The sequence below is a fragment of the Gossypium arboreum genome, chromosome 11 (genome assembly GCF_025698485.1).
Source record: "Gossypium arboreum isolate Shixiya-1 chromosome 11, ASM2569848v2, whole genome shotgun sequence".
Taxonomy (NCBI): Eukaryota; Viridiplantae; Streptophyta; class Magnoliopsida; order Malvales; family Malvaceae; genus Gossypium; species Gossypium arboreum.
Genome location: NC_069080.1, coordinates 10,500,678 through 10,526,959, shown reverse-complemented (window position 1 = coordinate 10,526,959; position 26,282 = coordinate 10,500,678). Strand labels below are relative to the sequence as shown.

The 26,282-nt window shown below is 30.9% G+C and overlaps 1 protein-coding gene across 1 annotated transcript; it reads right to left on the bottom strand.

Annotated features, from left to right (window-relative positions):
- Positions 1 to 6,550: 6,550 nt before the first annotated feature.
- On the bottom strand, positions 6,551 to 9,577 carry LOC108473073 (probably inactive receptor-like protein kinase At2g46850). Its single transcript, XM_017774633.2, has 3 exons — positions 8,260 to 9,577; positions 8,013 to 8,099; positions 6,551 to 7,819 (listed from the first exon to the last, which is right to left on the bottom strand). Exons 1-3 carry the CDS (start codon positions 9,026 to 9,028, stop codon positions 6,753 to 6,755), a joined length of 1,923 nt encoding a protein of 640 aa, XP_017630122.1. The 5' UTR covers positions 9,029 to 9,577; the 3' UTR covers positions 6,551 to 6,752.
- Positions 9,578 to 26,282: the final 16,705 nt, after the last annotated feature.

Below are 26,282 nucleotides of genomic sequence, written 5' to 3'. Positions count from 1 at the left end.
ACATTCCCAACATAGAAAAAGTATATGAATGATAATTAAAATTTGGCATATTTTAAGCAGAATGGTTTAAATAAAAATATTTAATTTTATAACTCGAAAAATAAAATAAAATAATAATTTAGACGAAGAATCTATGCATTTGTTTCGTTAATTTAAAAGGTGCAGCTGTAGGAAGCTGTAGCGGCCGGACCGGGCAGTCGGCAGACGGCAGGGCAAGCCACAGCTATTGGGTTGGGAATTTAATTGGCATTGCATGCCAAATTTAATTTTCACACTTGCAATTAGTGTCCACAAAAATCAGTAGCCCCACTTGTCTGGACTCTGGACCATTCGGGACAACCATCATTTACTCTTTGTTTTTTTTTTTTTTTTAATTATAAGAAGTAACTATACTTATATATTTTCAGAAATGAAAATTTAATGATTTATTTCTAAATTATATTTGAAATAGGTTCAGATGTTTATGATATAATATTAGTAAATTTATAACTCCAACCAGCTAGTTTTGATGCTGTAGGGTAGGAATATGTGCAAGGAACACATTTAAAAGACATAAGTAATAATATTTGTGATGTTTTTAGGAACACAATTGTAAACCCAATATCATATCTAATGCTTAATAAGCATATTTCTTTACTGGTATTGAATTATTGCAAATACACAAAGATATAAGTAATACCCATGTACATGCATTTCTGAATCAACACAAACCATACATAACTTTTAATCTTTAATTTCCTTCAACAGAAATCAAAATGGCACGTGGATGTAGATCAAGCTGCACGATTACCATAGAGAGGGAGGATGCTCCATTATCTTATATGCATCTTATTATTACCATTGATAAAAAGTTGGAAATGCTAAGGATGATTCAACTATGGTAAGATTTTCAGTAAGGGACTTGAAAGCTAACGCTTTGCTTGATAGTGTAGAAAGAAAATTAGAAAGATGAAAAATTGAATATGAAAATATAATTTTTCTTTTTATAAGTGTGTTTAATAAGAAAGAAAAATTGAAAGAGAAAGTAATTTTTTATTCATCTATTGCTTGGTAGAGATAAAAATGAAAGAAAAAAAAAATTCGAAAAATGCATAATCTTGAACTAATATATATCTCTCTAGCATTCTCTCACCTCTAGTCATTCAAATTTGGAAGGATTATTTTTATGCATTAGGATAAAAAATAATCATTTTTATGATTTTCTTTTATCTCATTTTTCTTACTTATCAAGTGCACTCAAAATTTACTTTCTTTTCATTTTTTTACTTCCTCCTTCCATCCCTCAAAATTTCCACCCAACCAAATACTTCTTAAAGCATTATTTACATTATTAATGAGACAATAGCAAGTATCCATAAACACTTGAGTGAAAAACCAAATTGACTCTCCTAACGGATCATATTCAATGTACTTGTTCTCATAACAAACACACCTTCAAATATCCTATATGTAAACTTATGAGATCAATTATATGCATCCTAAACATGAATGCTGATGTGATCCCATTTGGCTCGGTGTCTTACTTTGTAAGGTTGGTAACAAGACCATAGAATGTTGCCAATATGTTATGAATATTTTATTAAAATGTGATGAGACGTGAGTTGATCCTATTTTGTAGAGTCGATGGTAAAATTATGATATAGCTATGATCTAAATGACAAACATATAAGAGATTTAGTTAGGTAAGTGTTGTTTTGTTCAAATAGTTTATTTAGTGGAGTGTTTTGAACAACATCGTGATATATAAGAATTATATAAATTAATATATAGTACATAAACGGTATGTAAAAGTAATAAAAACAACATACGAACATCATGTATTGTATTACCGAAAAAATGTATTGAAATTTATATAAATATATAATATCATGAAAATGATTAGGATAAAAAAAAATCAAATATACAAGGGATTTACACAAGAATTTCCTATCTGAAGCGTAACTGGTTAAAAATGAATGAAGGAAACTGTAAGAGGCAAACAAATGGAGGAAGCTCAACTTACTTTACACTCAATAGTTGGGTGTACAATGTATAAAAGAGTGGAGTGCATTGATGGTGCTTAAGAAAAAAAAAAAAAGGCTCATCTCACAGCTACTCTTCTTAGTCCAACACATATGAATATTATGGTTATAATTAAGCAAACAGGTCCGTAAGTTACGTTTACCGAGGAATTTACGAGGAAATCTCATAAGTTAACATCAAAAACTGATAAGGCCCGTGCCTTTGTTTGTAAAAGCTAAAGCAACCTATTTCCAAAACCCTATATTGGGGGACCTCTTTTTTTATCTCTTTCATCTTGTATTCAGATCAGATGAAAGCTCCTCACAGTCCTCCACCATTTTGTATATCGTTTTGCTTTTGCACATACTGCTTTCTTTACAGGTAATAAATTAATATGTTAGTGGTAGTAGTACCAATTTATTTCTTTATTAATTACTGTCTGGTAATTAAAATTGTATTTAGAGTTGCAACTGTGTGGTTTCAGACACAACAGGTTATCTATATGTATGTATGCATGCATGCATGTGTGTGTGTATATATATATATATCAAGGGTGAGGACCACACTCTTACTTAGGGTTACCCCCACCACTTCTCGGCTCTCTCTTCTTCCCTCCTCAGTCCCCGATCCAGTTCGCTATATTTTTTTTTTGTTTCATAAATCATAATTCTTTTGCTGGCCTTTTGTCCCCCTTATCTCTCTATCATCTTCAGAGATGTGTGTAACCTTACCTTGTCCAGAGACCATCATTTTCTTGTTACTTCTTTTAGTTCAACAACTCACACTCTCCCCCTGATTCACTGCCATAATGTGGGGATTTCTTTTCTTTGGTTATAATTAAATGTTAAGGATCTAGCTATAATTTGTGTGATAAAAATATTGAAAAAAAATAGTGCTGATATAATTAATGGATCTTGTTAATTACTCTAACTGATAAAACTTAGATCCCCCCTAGGAAATTAAAACTAGGGAAACGACAACTGGCAGGCCCCATACCAGAAAAAGTAAAGTAAAGCAAGCTAGATAAGATTGCTATATACACAAATGAATTCCATATAGGCTATGCTGTCTAGTTTGAGAGATTAATCATTTAGTGGTATTGCAAATACAAGTGTCTAAAACAATGGACCTTTATGTCAAGGAACTTGAAAGAATACCCTGGTACCTACTTGCTTATACTACAGTTTAGCAGCATATATATATATATATATATAGTAAAATGCCTGACTGAGTTTGGTCCCCCCTTTTTTTTTAAACATTAGACACCCCTTTAGTCCATTAGGTAGCTAAAGCTCTCTTTTCGTTTATTCATGTTTTCGGGTGCAAAAACTACATAAAGTTTATCCCTTTTCATGAACCTTTTTGTATTCAAATCAATCGAGCTGTCAACATAATTCATATATATATCGTGCAAGGTGCATGCAACCATAAATTCGGTCGAGCTTTTTGGTTTACTGGAAGCGATTAGATGTCACTTAATTGAAGTTTCTTCCAGAGCTGAATGGATGGATGGAGTTTGTTATGTAGCAAGTGATCTTTGATTAACCGAGATTTTTTTTTCTCTTGGTATTTATTATAGTCCAGAATAGATCATATTCTGTCTTTTGTTGATTAATTGTCTCTCCGTGAAAAAAAAAAACAACTCAGAATAGATGCATTACGCATAAATTGATGCCCCCAACCATAAGACTCCCTGCTCCATTAACTTCCACCCTTTTATCTAAACCACTTGTTTTGAAAAGACAATTACTTTGAATCTTTCAATATTGGGTCTTTAATTTCATCAATCATATTCATAGTTTATATATCCCTGTCAAAACCTCACATCACACGTATATTTATAATTATTGCGATCATTTTGTGAAGGAAGCGTGATGGACTGGCAGTTTGAAAAACTAGGTCTTGGTGGGTCTTAATTTGGAATAATACACATTTCTCATGTGGCTTTGGTTTTAGAGTCCGAGGATATGTAATTTTTACGAATTAAATAAAAACTTAAAAATTTTTATATATACCCAAATATGCATCAATTTTTTTTTTAAATTGTCTTTCCATCAATTTATTTCTTACAGTTTATATCCTTGTCAAAAACTCAAATCACACTAGCATTAATCAAAACTATTTACATGTATATAATATGCCATCAATATATCTTATTACATGTATAATTAAGATGATTTATTATACTTGAGTTGTAACAGAGATAATTGTCAATGTGTCATAATGTTTTATTAATGCTGAGGCTTCAACCTTTATTGTATTAATGGAGTTTGTTCTTCACTACCTATGACAAATGTTTTTTCGTCTCTTTTTTTTTTAAATTGTATGATTTCATTCATAGAATAAATTTAAAAAAAATTCAATAAATGAATTAAGTTGCCAAATATATTTATAATTTTATTATGTTACTATTTTACTACATTTTAAAGACCCATTGTGTGATGTAAGTCAGCTTGTAGAATTTTTTATTGGGATCACAAGGTAAAAAGCCCATATAATTATAGTGATGATGAAACTTCAACAATTAATCTGGATAAAAATATAGAAAAAGACTTTTACCACAATAACTAGTTAATCACTGTCAATTTTATTTTTTATTAATGATGTTTAGTAGAATGTGAAGGAAAGGGTGGCGGAGATGCAGTTTGAAAAACTATGGTGTTGGTGGGTATTCGTAATGCACTTTATTTCACGTGGCTTTGGTTTCAGATTCGGAGGACGGGTATTATATAACAAGAAAGAACTAAAGGTAAGTTTGGATGGGCGGTGTGTTTACCTGTGGTTAGTGTAAAAATAGCGGTGGTGATGAGGTTAGATATTGTAGCAATACTGTAGCGTGAAACAAAAAGTAAGCTAAACGCACCACACTGCACCTAATCGCTCATCAAAACTAAGCCTAAGACTTATTTTTAACATCACAATCCTATGGTCTCAGTTTAAGACCAAAATTTACTCTCGTTTCTTATTTTCGACCTACATGCAACATGCTTGGTACTTGCATATATAAGTTGCTCTCACGTCCACATTTTTTTTTTAATCTTTTCCTGTCACGACAAGCTCTCAACTATACAAACAAATATATACAGTCCATGTGGGATCTTTGATTTTCTCTTGTCTGTTCTAACCTCACACTCATCATTTGCCTGAAAATATATGCTTACTCGCTAACCACAATTATGCTCACTATACTAAAACTTATACTACTAAGGCATTATGAGTTAGACCTATAACTTTATAAAAAATTATTTTAAATTCTTTATTTAATTTTTAATTTTTTAATTTTTAATTTATATTTTTTGTCAAACACTCCAAAATAGATAAATAAATTAATGCTTGTTAATTTTGTTTATTATGCATAATGGTACATCGTGTTTAATTAATTATTTAAAGCTTTTAAAAATTATTTAAAAGTATAAAAAATAAAAAAATATTTTAAAATTTTAAAAAATAATTAAATATTGATGTGTCATCTATGCGACAATTCATGTGTATGCCACATTAACAAAGTTAAAATATGTTAATTTTTCATCCATTTAAGAGATAATTTGATAAAAATACAAATTTAAAGATAATAAAAATAAAAATTAAATGAAAATTAAATTAATTTTTTATAAAGCTAGAATGTTAAATAAATCATTACCCCTACTATTATTACCTATAACCTAAATGGCTGTTACTTTAGAAGTTGACCCAAACAATGAGGAGGGTCTAGGCCCATGGTCATTCGGACGTACAGCCGGTTTTCCTGACCCCTAGGCTGGGCGGCTTACCGATCAGTGCTAGATGACGTTTCTGACCCAATCAAATTTTAAGCCCAGACAAGCCCCATACCTCTGTTTTCGTTTTCGTTTTCGTTTTCCCTCCCTCTTTAAGACACCAGTTTTATTCCACAACATAAAATATCTATTACTGTATTAGAACTCATAATTCTGGATGAAAAATTATTTTAAAAACATAGTTATATTTTGAAAGGAATATAAAGAAGTATTTTTAAAATAAATGGTTATTTTTGGGTGAAAAATATAAATGTGCACCTTATAGATGAAAAATATATAATAAATGGGTGGTTTCCTTTTCTTTTCTTTTTTAAATGGAAATTCTTTTAGAAAAGTGAATAGTGTTTTGAGGAATATGTAATTTTTCTTTAAAAAGAGTAAATACATTAATTTTTTAAATTTATATTTATATTATTATTTAATTAGAAATTAATTGGATAATAATTCAATTGAGAAATTATTAAATGACTAAAATCTTAAAACAAAACTAATGTATTAGAAGGGTTATATAAATACTTTAATTATTTAAAAAAAATAAAGAATTACTAGAAAAGTCAACTGTTGTTCCACAGAACATAAAATCTAAGCCAATTGGCAAGTTAACTAGAAAAGTACTTTTGTACCCACTCATTGGTTTCAACTGTTGTTCCACAGAACATTCAAATAAATCAAAATCTCGACTAAGGTTATCAAAAAAAAAAAAACTAAGTTGTAACGAGAACAAAAGAAAAAAAAAAAGTGGGGAAATTGCGATGAGAAAGTATAAGTTTTAAATCTTAGTTACTGATACATGTTTCAGAAATTTCCATTTCATGATTTTGAAAATACAAGCATAACCATGTTACTGACATATTATGTAGCAGCAGCTGTAAATCAACAAAACAAGTTCCCAAATCCACAATTTGTATAGACAGGAATGCAGGTAACTTAATTTAGCATATTTGCAGCCATTACGTGACGGACAAGCTGATTTTATCAAACAGGTCCTGCAATTCGAGGCACATGTACAGAGTCAGGAGACATGGATATCATCTGAAGCAGGCTTGAATTTGAAAATGTTTCTTCCAATGCACTTCCCTTTTTACTTCCTGCATCGGTGCTTTCTTTTGCAAGGTGAAACAGCTCCTTTGCAACATCAACCATTCCAATTTTGCCATCTCCACCGAACAACAAGCACCTGGTTGCTATGTCTGCAACTATCTCTATTTGCTCTCTTCGAAATATAGGCTGCTCGTGGTAGTAAAGAGATGGATCCACTATTTCTTCAAGCTTCCCACTTTTAATCTTTTGCAAGGCTAGTGAAGGCATGTCTGAATGTTTGGAGCCTGAAATTATCTCTAATAAAAGCAGTCCGAAGTCGTACACATCGTTTTTCTGAACATGGGGGCCAGTGGTGGAGCTAGAGCAAAGCAGTGCAAACCCTGCGACCTTAACTGAGAAATCCACGTCAAGAAATATGTATCCGGATGATTTGAGGCCATGGTGAAAGATAGGTGGAGAAATTTCACATTGCAAGTATGCTAAGATGCTTGCAGTTTCAGCAGCTATGCTTAGCCTCTTATACCAGTCAAGGCCAAATTCTTGTCCACTGTTGTTATGCAGATGTTCCTCCAAGGTGCCATTTGCAGGATATTCATAGCCCACCATCAAGGTGTAACCAGATTCAATGCAACACCCGAGGAGTCGGGCTAAATTCCTATGTAAAACAGCTGATAGAAGCTCAATTCTGGATAGGACATGAATTAGGTCTCTTTCATTCTCGCACTGCACCTTCTGCACAGCTATATGTGAACCATCTCCAAGGACTCCAGCATGAATTGTGCCATTTGTTCCATCTACGAGCTTCTGACCATCGTCAAATCCTCTGGTTGCTTCGTCTAGCTCTCTGTAACTGAATAATCTAGTCCTACAAGCTTTCCGAAATGAAATGGTACTATGATAATGAGCCTGGTCTATATCAAATGCACTTGATTTAACAGGTCGTTTCAATATGCAAAGGAACAATAATAAGGAGGCAAGGATGAAAACTGGAGCAAGAACACCTGAATGTCAAAAATGATAAAGATATTAATTCTCGCAACAAGTAGTTGAATTCCATTCACCAAAGAAACTAAAATGACCACATACACACACAAATATACATACATTCATGCCTATTGTATGATGTGATTTGGCTGCCAAATCATCATAGATAGAGAAGATTTATAACGGTAATGATATCTCCTGATAACATACCAGCTACAATTACAAGTTTCTTTTGAGTACGTTTTGGGCTGTTGTCACATTCCCCACCATATGCTTCTTGCCCCTCCTTGATGCAGGCTGTCAAAGACGGATACCAAAAAAGGAATAATTGATAAATAGTTAAGTAATATCATTTTAGTTACAAATCAGCCTGATTTAATCAGCCAAGATGAGAATATTATCAATGTTACTTGCTTAATAAAGATGATAATCAATAAATAAATAATAGATTACTCACACTTGAAGCATCCGAGTCCATTTGCAAATCCATCACCGACAAGCCCATCCTGACAGGAGCACCTGACCCCTGCTTCAACTGTTGTAGCACTCACCATAACTGCATTGCTGGCACAAAGTCCTTGAGATTTATTTCTAGGAATTGCCCACTCCAACTTAATCCCCCGCTTCCCACTGTTGGTTCCCCTCGGAACTACCCACGACGAAACCCCCCTACATCCAAACTTGGCAAAACTCGAAAACCCATCCCCTGAATGCCAATTGCTATGATCAGAAAGTGGATAACAGCATGCCAGGGCTCCACCCCTGTTTCCATCACAATCAGGCAACTCGTTCGTCTCACAATCTGCTTTACAAAGTGACGAGTCTTCACAATCATATAGACCTATCACATTATCATCAGATATTCCCAAGTAGTCGTTTCCCGCAAAATTGAAGGAATTCAAGCCGTTGTATTGACGACAAGTGGAGCTTCCAGTTCCAGGAAAGTCTACGAGTATACCATCAGAGAAGAAGTCAAGGACTTGGTAGCTTTGGATGCCGATGTGGAGGTAAAGGGTGGTTGAATTCAAGCAAGAAAGATGGAAAGCATTGGAAACAGAGGCACATGAAGTGTTCAGATAAAATGGAAATGGTATGTGCAACCTGCCGCATTTGTCATCGCACCCATTTGGAAGCAAAACTGGCTGCAGTTGCTGACGATGTTGCAAACAGATGGCTGGTTGATTAAGAGATACGAGAGTAAACCAAACTAAAAGTAGAGGTAACATTGCCTCCTGTTGACTTTACTTGCTTCAGAGAGAATATTTGGAGACTGAAGAGGTCTTTTTTTTTAAAGGAATCACATTCATGGCTTCCTCTCAGAAATACTAAAAACATTAACTACACAAAACATACCCATCTTTCCCCAAAGATGGGTCAAGCATATTCAGCCATGAAAAGAGTAGAACCAAAAATAGGCACATGGTGAGATGAAGGGGGTTAATATGAAGCATGGAAGTTGGGGAAGTGAAGAAGATTGGTCTGTGGAATGGGCTACAAATTCGAACCTCACAATCATGGGACAGTGTGAGTGTGGGGGACTATTTCGATTGAATTAAAACAGGCTTAAACAATCTCATCGCTTTCAATAAAATACATGATTTTTCACCACCTTGTTTGCCTCAAACACAATTTGCATGGGTTTTTGAAGCTTTGATAATGTCAAAACAACTATGCAATGCAAAATTTGATTTGAGAATTACGGAATGTCAGATCTAAATGCCAAAGAAAGATTTCCAAACTCCGGAGTATACGCACTTTGGGGGTGAGAAATGATGTTACTCGCTTTCCCATTGGGAGAGTTGTGTAATTAAAGGATGTTGGGCATCTAAAGTCCAAAGGGGGGTGGTGAACTGAGGTGACAGATAATTGTGGGAGATGGTGCTGCGGCCTCGAAATGAGTAGTTGGAGTTGAGTTGATCTGCTAATCTCAACTCGGTTGCGTGGCAAAAGATTATGACATTAAAGAATGTTTACCATCAACAAGTCAGCTTTGTGGGCCCCTACACTATCTCTCAACTCTCAATTCTCACACCATATATAAAGTTTTTTTTTATAATAATGATTGCTATTTTTGTCCTTTTGCTAATATTAATGTGATTTTAATTTCTCTTTTCTAATTTTTAAAATTCTGAATTGCTCAACATAATTAAAATAGGTGAATTTATTTAACAATTCAAATGTTATAATAACAATTTTTAAATTTACTAATATAATTGATACAAATTAACATTATTTAAAATAAGGCTTAAATCATAATTTAATATTTAAATTATATCTTTTCTTAAATTAATATTTAATTTTTTATCACAAATGTTACATAAATTATATATTCAGTTGCCTCAAGTGATACTTAAATTATACAAATTGTCCTAGTCATAAAAAAAGACATTTTACTCAATCATTTTATAAGAAGTGATACTTTTAAATAAAATTAAATAAAAAATAAATAAAATTAAAAATTATAAAAATAAATTAATTTAGTTTAAATAAAAACTTTTCATTTTATACACGCTTTCCAGTCCCACCACGATTCTTTCTTTTCTGTTAATGCATTTTTTTAACTGTTAATTGCAATACTCTTCCCATTTCTTTTTACTCAATTTCTTCTTAGTACTGGAGTTTCAGACTTTATCTATGTTTTCTATTGTAGAAGTTTACCTAGCTATTTCGTGTACAGTATATAGAAAAAGAAAGAAGAAAATTATTTTTAACAAAAATAAATACATGAGTTTTGAACGGAGTGAGAAAATAATTGAAATTAAGATTTAAAAATAGAAAAGAAGTTTGTCAAAATCTAAGGTTTGCCACTGAAAACTAAATTTGGATGCGTTTTTCGTCGAGTTCTTAAAGGTTTTATTATCGAAGTTTTTAGTGAAGAAAAAATGGATGAATATATTTATAAGTATTTTTAAAAAATAAGAAAATAACTTAGTTATGTTTCTGACAAATTCTTAATTTTTTGTCACCAAAGTTCTTGAATAAAGAATAAAATAGATGGATATAAGTTTTATTTTTAAAATTAAGAAAATAATATTTATCTTTTTAAGATAATTTTAATTTTGTAAATTTCATGTGTTATAAAATGATTCATTAAGAGATTTTTTTTAAAAGAGTACAGTTTTAAGCCTTAAAATAATAGTTAATAAACATAATTAACATATATAAATTATTTCGATCATTTAGATTAATACTAATAAATAATTCCTATTAATTATTAAAGTATTTGTACAAACAATAAAAAATAAGATATTGTATATTAAAATATATATTATTTAATTTTTATTTTTTCTTTCATTAATAGTCAATAAATTAACTAGAAATGTACAATTAATATATTTATAATAGATTAGAATAGATTATATAAATTTATTATTTATAAATTTTATGTATGGAATATAAAGTTACATATTGTATAAATAATTAAAATTTTTATTTAAAACTAAAATAATAAATTTTCCTTTTGATTATTGAAGATTGAAAACATAATAATTTAAATATAAATTAACTCAACATAAAGCTTAAATTTTTATTTATTATATAAATTCATTTCATAAAAGTCTTTTAATTAAATTAGAATTTTTGTTTATAATTATGATGATTTTCTTATTAAGTAAACTTATTTAACTAAAATTAAAATTATAAATGTGATAAATTTCATAAATAATAAATAACAGTCGAACGAGTCTTAACTCAATTGGCATAATCATTGTTGTTAATGTAGAAAGACGTGGGTACGAACACGTTGAAACGCATTATCCTCCTATTTTTGTTTTACAATTAAATTCATTCTTCTTGTAAAGAGTAATTTTTACATTCCTTGACGTTTCTTTAAGCACCTAATCTAATTTGATTTTGCTCCAATACAACATTTATGCGTGGGTTGGACTTGTTTGCTTATGAAATTGAACATGACCTGAGGGGAGACTAGTTCTTGTTTTGGGAATGCAGTGCAACACATTCAATAGATTTCAGCTAACAGTAACCTAGTTCTTGCTCCTAAATATGTCTATATGGTCACTATCTATGGGAGAATATATTGCTTGCAAGTTGATTAAGTTGTGATGATATTGCATTCGTTACCACTATGATGCTTGTTGATAGAAGAAATCAACAGGGGAGGATTAAAAACTTTGGTATGCATTGTCCAGTTTGATGTTCAGACAAAGGTTTGAATATGAGTTCCAACAAAACAATGATAATAAACAAATAAGAGTAACATATTTATTAACACAATTAAGATTTATTAAAAGAGCTTCTTACAATTCCCCGAATCTTATGTTTAAAACTTTAGAGAATAAATTTTATTTTATATTCTCGAATACATAAATCTGATTAGAGGCTTGAAAATCTTAGAGTCTTGGTTATTTACCAAGTGTTATCACATTTCATAGTGATGAAGTATGTCTCTTAAATTAAAAATTATATTGATTTATTATGAACAATGAATCATGATTATTTAAGGAGACATCTATTGAATATTTATGTTTATTGTTAAAAGATATGACTATCTATTTAGATAGTTGTGTTCTTATAAAGAGACATGAAAATTTCTATAAATAAAAGTCAAATTCCATTTGTCTAACACACCAAAAAAACACATCAAACGTTTCTTTCTATTCAACCACCATCTTTTATATTCTTAGATTAATCTATAAAGAATTTCTACATCCTAGATTGTTCTAAATTCTTTATAAAAATTTGTATCTTTACTATGCTCCTCTCAGTGTTTAGTGAACTGTTTCCGTCAGTGCAAAATGTAAACAATCATTGGGTTTCATTGTATCATCGAGTTTCATTTACCAGTAACTGATCTTTTGCACACTATAATATAGGTGAGGGTGAATAGAACTTTAAAAAAAGTGACATTAATACACGCCTTGAAGCCTCCGTTTATTTCTTATAAGTTCATTATTATCCCCACACACCAACAATTTTAAGGTTCTATTTTTGCAATTTATGAGAAATTAGAGAAGATATTATTGATTTAGAAGAAATCTTTGTAGCAATAAGTGGTACATTAAAGTGTCTAATAGATTAGTTTTTGATAAAGTAACATGTCAGTTTATTAAACACATCGTATACATGCATAATTATGATTGCTACATAAATATATGATATATATATATATATATATATATATATGATATGCATATGCATATGCATATATTTTAACAATCATGAAAAGGAGAAAGAAAGGAAGTTAATGAGATTTTTAAGCAATGCAAGGAAATAATATTATTTCGATTGGTGCTTACTTGGTAAACTTCCAAACATGAAAAGTTGTGACTTTTTAAAAAGACACTTATGTACGTATTGGTACATTATATAGAGATGTTTGGTTGGTGTTGAATTAATTTAATTCATTCCATCCAATGTGTGAGTGAAAATTTTAGTACAACAACATTCTTTCTTTTTATGATATATATATTTAATTTGATATATGAATTTATTTGTTTATTTAAATCATTATATTAGTAACTAGCATTTGGGTGATATTGATGAAACATTATTTTCATTGTTAAAAATCAAAGTTTGTATATGATTATAATATAAATAATTTTGGTTGTTATTTTTGTTAAATAACCATAAGCTAAATGAGTTTTATATATGATTGTACAGATTTTTTTTATGTTATTTTGGCCTAGAAGTGGTTTTACTGGAATTGAAATAAATCATATGCACATATATGGTTAAAATTTCTAGTCAATATAGAATAATGGAAAATATTGACTTATATAATAAGATCACTATTCTAACATGAAATCTTCTAGTGAGAATATATAACGTGATAATCATATATTTGAAATTGAGATCATGCTGTGCATATTTATGATGGTGCATGTATTCTTTTTATATATGGCTTCGATATGATCTATAATCTCGTGGTTCTATTAAATTTTGAAATGTACTAAATTTAGAAATTTACTTTGGAACCCAAAGAATCAAAGATTTTATGGGTATGGAAATAGCAATATGAATGCTATTTGACCCATTTAGGTGATGGACATAATTATGATCATAGTTAGAAAATAATTGAAAAATAATTGAAAATTCCATGGTGAATGGTGAATAAATGTGTGATTTTATAGTCATTTGATTGAACAATTGGTCATCCCTTAATATGACTATATATTTTACACCCTTGCATATACAAGATGTGTTAAGAAAAATAATGTTATTTGACTATGAATGCAAAAAAGGTTTTAAAGTCATGTATTGACTTTGAAAAGAAGTTATAACCAATAGCAAATATATTGTCTAGTTTCACCAAGGGATTCGGCCTCTTTACACAACTTACTTGGTGAAAAAGGCATGATACATTGTTTATTTATTGATATCTAAATATGAAACCAAGTATCCAAATATGAATTTGTTATGATAAGAAAAGATAAAATGATCACTGTAATTTGACAATAATAGAAATGATATCCTTGATAGCATTCTTTTGCGAAAGAATGGATAATTGAACATGGTGGGATGTTGATCTTCTGAATTTTCAAGACACAAATAAATATAAAGTTTCATCATGTGGTATAGATAATTAACATAACTATGTTGAAAATTTAGAAATTTAGGGATGCGATACAAAACTATAATATTTAAGTCACCCATTATGGAAACTTAACTCAATGCTTGGTATAATGTCAAGTCTTAAGTTCAATGAGACAAATTATATCATCAGTATGTGACTGCTAGCATTATAATAATATATAATGTATCATCTCAATGTAAAAATTGCTAAGTACCCATAATGACAAGGAAAGGATAAGGGTATTAAACTCTTAATAAACCCATAACATAAATATATTAAGAGTGTTATAATTGAGGGAACACTCTTGATAGTATCTACCTATGCGAGTGGAAGTGTGATCGCTTCTAGGAGCTCAAGGGCTTGGTGTAATACCCCTACCCGTATTCATTGCCGAAATAGAGTACGAGGCATTACCGAAGTTTACGAATTAAAATTTTTTTTTTATATTCAATATAGCCCCTTTATAAATATCTAACCTTCCCTGCAATATTAAATTGAGACCAATCCACATCAACCAAATCAATTCAACATATTTTCAAGATAAATTCATGCATATTTATAAGATAACGTCATCACATATCTAAAACCAGGTTTGTTAACCATACTAATGGCTAACTTTACATTCATTTCACGTTAACATTTACTTTGTTAGCTTATACATGCCATTGATTTCCAAAATAAAGTTTCTTTATATACCGAAATCCACGAGATTGACAAAGGTGATGTGTCTCCACCAAATCCGACCTCCGAGCTCTTAACACTACAAAACAGGGCAAAAGGAAACGGGGTAAGCACTTTGTGCTTAGTAAGCTCATGTAACAAGAATTATACTTACCTAATATTTTCAATACAATATAATAAACATTCATATATCCATTCAATGCATTATTACCTTAACATGCACAAACTCAACATTCAAGTTAGTACAATAATTTCCATGTATCAATAATATATATACCATGATTGATGAGTTCGTTAATACCATGATTTCCATTTCCTTGCTATTTTCCATATTTATCCCGTTGAATTTATCGGAATTTCGATGGATTTTCAGAGGTACACATTTATTGTACAATTCCGGGTCCGTCAATTCATATTCATGTGCGCACATATCCATTTCAGAGAGCACACTCCCGCGAACGTCAACCTTGAAGCAGGATTACCATCCGAGCTAAATCCCGCAATATAAACTCATACAATATTGTCGGGATTACCGGTCAAAGCTAAATCCTGCAACGACAATTACTCAAATGAGCTTGGATCGAATTACAGTCCAAGCTAAATTGAACCTAATTGGATTACTCGTCCGGGCTAAATCCATTTTACACATATTCTTGGGAGGGCTATATCAGGATAGGATCACCCGTCCGGGCTAGATCCTTTTTACCGTCAATTCCTTTTCAGAGATCCATCGAATTTTCCTTTCATTCAAACGGGATTTCTTCCCATTTTAGCAAACATATCAATGTTTCATAAATTTCCATATAATGAACATTCAAATCATATTCATATCAAAAACATGCTTTTCAAGCATTTAAGAATATAATTCAAGTTACGAACTTACCTTGATACTTGTTTGTAAACAATAAAATCTACTAATCCCGAACTTTTCCTTTCCTCGATCTAGCTTCGTATTTGAATCTTCCGGATCTAAATAAATAAATTTAATTATCAATTTAATACATTTCATGTTCATATGCAACATTCTCTATAATTCAACTATTATTTATAGTTCATTCAAAGTTGTCTACTTGAGTCATAGTCACTAAATTATTTATAACTTGAGCTACGGAACTCCAAATTAAGATCCGTTAATTTTAGCTGAAACTAGACTCATATATATTTTTACCATATAATTTTCAGAATTTTTGGTTTAGCCAATAAGTACAGTTTATTCTTTAAAGTCACCCCTATTCTGCTGCCGACAGTTCTGACCCTTCTTCACTAAAAGTTAATTATCTCTTCATACAGAATTCAAATAATGTTCTCGTTTGTTTCTCTTAAAAATAGACTCATTAAGGATTCTAGAAATATAAATTTAAGCCCATAATTGTTTTTCTTAAATTTTTTATGATTTTTCAAAGTCAGAACAGGGGAACCCGAATTCATTCTGACCTTATCTCACAAAATTCATTATATCTCAAAATTTACAAATCCATTGCTTACAATATTTCTTCTATGAGAAACTAGACTCAATAAGATTTAATTCCATATTTTTTTCATCTTCTAATTAGATTTATAAAATTTATGGTGATTTTTCAAAGTTAGTCTACTGCTGCTGTCCAAACTGTTTTTGTGCAAGCTGTTTATTACCATTTTTCCCCTAAGCTTTTAATAAATGATAATTTCATCCCTACTTAATTAGCCTCTCAATTGAGCTGATTTTTCTCAATTAACATTTTATTATATCACCTTAAACTAGTTTACAACCTTTAGGAATCAGAATTTCAGCAATAGGCTTTAATTCCAATCATTTTCACAATTAGGTACTAAAAATCAATTTCTATTAAAATTACCTAATAAAATCATCTCATAAACAAATTAAAGCTTTAATTTAATTCTATTTCATCATAAACTTACAGCACTCAACCATGGTGACTTTCAATTTCATCCATGAAATCAAAAACTAATGAATTTAATAGTAGGACCTAGTTGTAAAAGTCTTAGAAACACAAAAATTACAAGAAAAAGGCAAGGATTAACTCACTTGGTGCAAAAATTATGAAATATCAGCTTAGAGAACCCTCCTATGGCGTTTTTAGCTGCTGGAATTGAAGAGAAATGAAGAGAAATCTAGATATTTCCTATTTAGTCCTAGTTTAATTTAGTTAATTTTGCAATATTCCAATTTTACCCTTAATTTATCAATTTTTCTGCTGATTTCATACCCTTGCCGTTCAGCCCAAATAAATTTTGGGTCTAATTCCTTTTAAATCCTTTCTCATTAGACTCTTAAGCTATTTAATCACTCTAGCAACTTTTACACCTATTACAATTTAGTCCTTTTCATTTAATTGACTACCCAAACATTAAAATTTCCTAACGGAATTTTACTACCACATTAATAACATTTCATAAATATTTATAAAATTATTTTTGACTCGGTTTTACGAGATAGAGGTCTCGATACCTTGTTTTTACCCAATTTCTTCAATAATTTCTTTTTCTATCTAATCACTAAATTGGTAAAATTTTTCTATCAATATTTTCATATGATTTTCCTATCATATCAATTTTCAAGCAAAAATATTGAAATAAATTTCTCTTTAAATCGGATCTATGGTTACGAAACCATTGTTCCGATAACCTTGAATTTAAGCCATTACACTTGGCTCTTACAACACTCATGAAAAAGAGTTTACAGACACATGGCCAAAATAGTGTCCCTAGATACTGTCCATTGACTAGTGTTGAAATCATTGTGTGAGATGTTTTCAGTTAATCAGATAGAATAGTTGGTTCAAAGCATAGTCTATTATGTAATTTCTATTAACTTTAACATATTTTCACTAAGTGAATGTTCAATCGTAAGACACATTCATTTATGCAATTGATTTACAAGTTATCAAAATCTAGAATATTTTGAAAATAGGGGGAGATTATTGGAATATTTTCAAAATATATAGTATTCCAATAGTTGTTGAAAAGTTATAAGTAACCACAAGTTATATCACTTGGTTAGGAACCAAGTGTTATCACATTTCATATATAACAACCCATTTTTCAATGGTACCAAAAACGGCGATTTCAGAACCCCATTTTTGATGACCAAATCAGTAAATATTATTTATTAATATTTAAAAATCTATTATAATGTTATATTGATTTTTATCCTGTAATTTTATTGAGCAGTTAGTAATTAAAATATAAGGACTAAATCGTAAAAATCGTAAAAGTAAATCGCTATTGATTTTTATTTGTTAAAAGACTTAAATAAAAATTGTTCAAGAATTTAAATGACAATTAGACCATAATGTATTAGATGGAAGGTTGGTGCATGATTTTAACAATTGTTTTGTTAAAATTAAAATACATTAATAAAATTAAGGCATTAATTAAAAGAAACAAAAGTGGAAAGAAAGAGAATTAGTTTCATTCTCATCTTCTCCACTAAATATCACTACTGAATGAATAATTGAGAGCTTCAAAAATTCTCTAGCATTCGTCCCTTGCATGTAAGTGATTCTAAAATCCATTTTTCATAAATTTTATATTTTTGAGATCGTTGTAGCTCGATTTAGCTAACTTGAGTATTAATTCATAAAACTGTTAAAGTTTATAAAAGTTACTATTGATGAATTTTGAAGCTTTTGGTGTTTAAATATTAGCTTTTAAGCTTAGAAATGAAAAAAATGATTAAATTGTAAAGTTTAAATGCTAGTTTTGAGTGTAATGACTAAAATGAAAATAATTTGAAATTGACATGAAATTTCTGTAATTATTGAATTTAGAGGGCTGTAGAAGGATGAAATTGAAATCGGATTGTAAAATGAAACTTAAATGTAAAAATTATGATTGTTTTAATTTTATGGACTAAATTGAATAAAATGAGAAAATTTAGGAAATTGTGAAAATGAAATTAACATGTTATATACATGGAATGAGATAGTATAGGCTATTGAAATTAATAAATTGAAATGAATTACTAAATAAATCAATATTTGAATCAACCAGTAGATAATCGAGGAAAAAGGAAAATTGTAGATTAGTCCTCGACACCTTGTTTACTATTGTTTTTGCCAGGTAAGTTCATATGATATAATTTTAAATGCAAATTTAATGTAGGTGTTTGAATTATGGATCTATATACATTGAATGTGTTTTGAATTGTATGCAAAATAGTACAAAAAGGTGAGAAATAGACTGAATTGTAAAAAATCATTTTAATGTGTTAAGTGTGCCCGGATGAATGTAAGAAATGATAAGATACAATTAGCATGCCATTAGGATTATTGTGCGTTGTATAGTATATGATATGAGATAATACTAATGTACGAAGAATTCACTGTTTAAATCGAAATCCAATATTTGTTGCGAATTACCATATCTTGTCTCTACGAAGACCACTGTTATTGATTGTCTCTACGGAGACCCTGGTGTGTTCTAAAGGGTTAGATTGTCTTATGACATATGCCTACAGCCTTAGCACTTCGGTGCTCAGGTGTGTTTTGAAGTTATCGCTCGGACAAGCAATCTAGTGCGTTTTTGGTGGTTACCTCGCGTATCCGTATCTATTTATTGTAGTTCATCAGGCTATATAATTATTGTAAAACGAAAAATATCTGATTGATATTATGTATTGTATTTGGAACTGTATTGTACGTATTGAAATGTTGTAAAATTGTATCTGATGAACTCACATTACTGCTATGAGATGTGTTGACAGAAAAGTCGTATGGTTAGCTAACTCATTGGGTTAGTTGTGATTTGAGGTGAGTTTACTATTCTAGCTCATATGAACTTACTAAGCATTCGTAATGCTTAGTCGTTTATGTTTCTTATCTTGTAGTTGTCTTTTGTGGAACGCATCGATCGGATCAATTCGAAGTCCACACTATCCATCTTCTAACTCGATAGTTTTTTAATCGTTTCGATCTTGGTTATGTGGCATGTATACAAGAGTCACATTACATATGTGTCATTTTGATTGCTCATGAACTTGAGCCTATGTGGTACTTGATTTTGGATGTTTACATGTTATGTATATAAGTGTGTATGGTGGCCAAATTTTCAATATGTGATGGTTGGGTTATAGCTTAATGCGATGTCTTGAATAAAATCCAAATGGTATTTGTAGGTACGGTTTTGCATGAAAACATGATGTTATGAGATGTCGAATTACGATATTCTTGATCATGAATATGGCTTGGATTTTGAATGCCTATCATAAACATATATGTGTTTGTTGGAAATGCATCAAGCGACGAAAGAAGCATTTGTTTAACAGAATTGACATTGTTATACTTGAATACTTGGTGAATGTATTTAGGTCTTATTAGGCATATATGAATACTTGAATATGTGAACTATCACTGTATTTGACATGGAAGATAATTATATGTGAACTCTATATAAATAGTTATGAGGCAAACTATGATAATGTACGAGCTGTGGTTATATATGATTCTATTTCTAATGAATGTCAGAGTCCTAAAGTATATCAAATTTCTTATCCTAATAAACATCCACTTTATAATAAAATATTTGTCGAAACCACCCCCTTTTTGAATTTTTTTTTTTAGGTTTAAAAGAGATGGGGAATTGACTTTTGAAAAACAAATACGTGGAGTCGCCACCGATCTTTGTTTTGGTGTGATCGGATCACCTAAGAATGAAGTTATTTTAATAAAACATTTTTAGTTTACTAAAACAACAACTCTGGTCTACGAAAATTTTAGAAAACAGGCTCGGGAGTCGGTTACGCATGAGGAAGGATTAGCACTATAACACCCCGAACCCGAGACCATCGCCGGTGTCGGACACGAGGGGTTAACAAGCCAAGTCCACATATTTTGCCCACCAATTTGACATTTCCAGTCAGGCTGGAAAACTGCGTCACCGTCGCCTTAAAAATCATATCTTGAGTTCCAAAACTCGGAAACTGGTTTCGTAAATTTTCCCTGAATTTAGACTCATATATCCATCCATGGATTTATTTCTAGAATTTTTGGTTGGGCCAATTGGTACAGTTTATTAGTTAAAGTTACCCATGTTACAGGGATCGACTGCTTTGACCTTCGCGTGTTACAACTTGAATATCTCTCTGCACAGGGCTTTAATACTGGTGCCATTTGTTTCTAATGAAACTAGACTCAAAATGGAATCTGTAAATATAAGGCATGACTCCTAATTCTTTCTAGATAATTTATAGTAAATTTTTAAAGTTGCGACAGGGGACCCAGAAACCATTCTGGCCCTGTCTCACAATAGCTTTAATATCTCTTAACATGTAACTCCTATGACCATTTACATAGCTTATTCACTATTTAATACCATCCCTACAAATTTTGGTGATTTTTCACATTCACGCCATCAGCATTGGCAGCATCTGCTTTTGAAGGTAGGTCTTACCTATTTTGTAGTCTCCATGAACCAACTAGTCTTGCCATACATAGGTTCACATATGATCATTTTAACCATACCAATGGCTGATCATGTGACCAACATTCCCACTTCAATCCATAATCACATCATGACACCATATATATATATACAAACCGCAAATAGTCTAAGTTCAGTACTTCACTTTTACGAGCCATTTTCGCATGGCGAACACATATACATCACAAATATTTAAACCGACAAATGGGTAGTCCTATACATGCCATTTCAAAGTTCAACCAAAATTTATACCAAAATGGAGGCGTTGATAGTGTGGATGACTTGACTTTAATGATCCCAAATCCGATTGCTATCGAGCAAAATCTATAAAACAGAGAGCCAAAGCAACGGGTAAGCATTTTTATGCTTAGTAAGTCTCAAGGAATAAAATCAGCTTTAATTAAAGCAATACATTCACATAGCCAAATGCATCATTTCATTAATACACATTCACATAATCATTCTTACTTCCCACTTCATCATTATATACTTTCACAAGGTATCAACCTATTCAATAACTGAAATTGTTAGTCGATTGAGCGAATGTTGCTCAAACATGTCGACTTTCCAATGCACATATAAACATACCTTATTCTTTGGGCCTTTCGAGCGTACTAATTGAATTTATTACAGCAACCAACACTCACCTCCAGCCCAAGCTTCTTGAATACAACCGGATATAACCACGTGCACAAATGCCTTGGTCTTAGCCCGGATAGAATGACTTCATACGAATGCCTTGGTCTTAGCCGGATGTAGCCACTAGCACAATTGCTTTGGTCTTAACCGGATATAATTTCAACATAAATGTCTTCGGGACTTAGCCGGATATCATTCAATTGCTCATGCACACATGCATCAATAATCATTAGACATTCATATTTCATTTTCGTTACTAAGGCTCAAACGCAAATATAATCACAAGCATAATCGCCGGGACTTAGCCGGTATTATTCAAATACTCATACACATAAATCAATAATCAATACACATCCATATTTCATTTCACATAATTCAAGTAGGGTCACTTCTTGAGGACTTACCTCGGATGTTGTCGAACGGCTTTTACGGCTATTCGATCACTTTTTCCTTCCCTTGTCCAATTGTGGCCCTCTAAGCTCTTGAGCTAATTCAAACAAATTCAATTTATTAAAACCTCATTGTGCTAGCTTATGGCGAATATGACAAGGAGTTTAAATGGTCATATGGCCACCCTTTAGCTTGAATACACAATGGTCATGCACATTTTATACTACATCAAGCAATTCAATACAATTCATTCGAGCATCAAGGAAAAGCTAAGGCCATCAATAGGCTCCCTAAGGCCGAATATACATGTCCATGTTGAGGCCAATTATGCACTTAATACCACACAAAAACAGCATGCATTTTACTAGTTAATGTTTTGCATATTGTAGCTCAAAACTTATAATATAGCATCAAGCACTCATATGTGTGCTAGGCCGAATGTGCTTGCAATTTCACAAACATTCTTCAACATCTTCTTCTTTAAACAAAAATATTCATCACTTACTTCATAACCAAAACATCATGTGCAAACATATATATACATATATGAGCATGGCCGAATTTCAAGGTGTCCATATAGCCATCCAAAACACAAATTTTAACTAACATGCAAGAAGCATGAACCATGCTCATGAATGCATCATGGCCGAATACATCACAATCATGCCCTTTCATCTTCAATCATGGTTAAACAAAAGAAAACTCAAAGTCTTACTCAAGATGGCTACAAAGAAATTTCAAGAATAGACAATCCATCATTGCATGCATCATCATCAAGCTTCACACTTAACATGGAATGGCTTTATCACAATACCAACCTTGACCAAATACCACTTCCATGGCATAACAAGGATTTGAACCATGGCTAACATGAACATCAAGTTGGCAACTAAAACATGCATGAATCTCATGACACAAATCATACATACCTCAATCTTGATGCAAGTTTAGCCAAATATCCTTCTAGATCTCTTCTAAACAAAGGAAATGAAGCAAAAATCTCTTCCCCTCTTAGTATTTTCGGCCAAAAGGAGAGAACAAGGATGAACAAATTTTTTGTTTTCTCTTCTTGGTTGCACGGCAATGGGGGAATGCTACTCTCTCACACATTTTTTTTCATTCTTTTCTTACCCATGCTTATTTGTTTATTATTTCTCCTAATGCCCAACAAAACATGTTTCATGACATGTTTAGCCCATATCTCTTTGTCATGGCGGCCATCACTTGTAAAAGGGAATTTGACATGCAAGTCCATTATTTTGCATGCATGCTTTAATTAGTCATCACACATTTCCTATCGTACTTTCAAAGTTCACTACTAAGTCCTTTCTAGTGGAATTCACCTTTATAACACTAAATCAATCATCATAAAATGTCATACATGAGCACACACATATTATAGGCATCAAAATAAATTTTTAATTATTTTTATGCCTCGGTTTTGTGGTCCCGAAACCACATTCCGACTAGGGTCAATTTTGGGCTGTCACAAGCACCCTCACTACGCCTAAAATTGGTACCAAATCGATTAAATATTGTCCTTATGTCTAAAATTAAAAATATTTTTGAAATGTGGTTCTTTTTAATAACAGTTGAATAACCCGAGTTGATTGTCAAAAATTTTCTTGTTTCGGCGTCCGAAAATTTATAATTTGAAAATCGCGAAAGGATGCTCAACTATTCAGTCCAACGAAAAATCGAAACCCAGCACAGTAGGGCACAATTCTTCGAATTTCCGAACATCGAACATTGCCTCACCTTAGAAAATACGAGTGAAATTCCGAAGGGATCTTGGATTGTTTTGAGCAAATGAAAAAGCGCAACCCAGCACGATAGGGCTCGATTCTCAAATCGCCAAACATCGAACATTGCCTTCATTTTGAAAGGTTTTTAATAAACATGAATGAAAACCTAAAGGAATATTCGATTATTTTGAACAAACGAGAAATCACAACCCAGCACGATAGCGCATGATTCCCGAATTGTCGAACACCGAGTATTACCTTCGTTTTAAAGGATTTTTAGAAGACCTGAGGGATATTTGATTATTTTAAACAAATGGGAAATTGCAACCCAACACGTTAGGGCACGATTCCACGAATTGCCAAATATCGCATATCGCCTTTGTTTTAGGGATTTTAATAGACATGAATGAAATTTTGAAGTGATATTCGATTATTTTGAGCAAACGCGAAATTGCAACCCAACACATTAGGGCACGCTTCCGCGAATTGCCAAACATCAAATCTCGTCTTCGTTTTAAAGAATTTTTGAAAGGCGTTAGTGAAATTTTGAAGGGATATTCAATTATTTTGAGCAAACGCGAAATTGCAACCGAACACGTTAGGGCACTATTTCACGAATTGCCAAATATTGAATCTCGTCTTCGTTTTAAAGAATTCTTAAACGAATACTTATAAAACTAACTTAAAACGTATTAACTCGATTTGAAATAAGATGAAATTAATCATAAAAATTTGAATTTCACAAAAACCACATTTCAAAAACAAGGTGGAAAATAATGATTTGAGGTAATAGGCACATATGAGATACCATACTTGATGAATGAGAATATTAATCAACTAAGAAAATAAACAATTAAATATAATTAACTTAAAAATATAACTCGACTTCAATTATGCATGGAGAACGACTAACATGACAATAATGAATAAATAAAATGCAACTACCGCATATATGGCATAATAAAATTATTAGAGGCACAACAAAATGCAAACCACGGAAACAATATGGTATAAAACTATTTCACAATAATGACGAATAAATGGACATATAAAATATAGATTGACGAATTTGTATAAAACTAGGGATATATATGTAACCCCTTTTTGAAACCGATATCACAGAATGAAAGTTTAAACCAAATTGCATGTAAAATATTTTAAATACAAGTTTATTTAGAGGTTAACAAAACATTTGATAAAAGATATGATATATAAAAAAAATACATGACAAAACCTAATGCCCAAAAATGTACATAAATTTTAAGTTGGTCTAAAACCACACATATCCTTATATCAAAACATTTAAATGATAGGCTATAAAAAACGCATAAGTAATACAATATAAAAAATATTCAAAAATAATAATTTTGAAATTACAAAAGGAAGTTTTTTTAAATAATTTTATATATAGAGAGAGTGAGAGAATAAAAAATCATAAAATAGAAAGTATTTTAAAATGAAAAGTCTATTAAAGTAACAAGTATATTGATATGTATACCTATGAGTTTAAAAGAGAGTACATGTAAATTTATATAGAAATGATAATGTGCCTAGGGCTAAATCAATTTGATTATAAACTAAACGATAGATTTAAAAAACATGCTTATGAGTGAAAAAATATATGTATATGTATAATGTATATGTATATAAATAAAATCTAATTAAAATAGATTTAGAAATGTATATCAAATATGTGTACTAATATAAGTGAGTATAAAAATAATGTAAACTTTATGCAACACATATGTACAAAACATGTTAAAATAACAAAAATATATATACCAAAATACATAGATTGAGTCAAAAATCATTATATACATGTAAATACGTTAACTTTATTATAATAAATATATATATATATGTGTGTATATATATAAAATAACGTGTAAACAAACAAATTTAAAAGAAAATAAATAGATAGATATATGTATACTTACACATAGATGCATGTACATGGGATATTGTCAACTCATTACAAAGTGTATATATATATACATAACATATGTCAATGTGTAAAAATTTGGTGCAAAATACATAAAATGTGGCTATGATATTATATACAAAAAATTACAA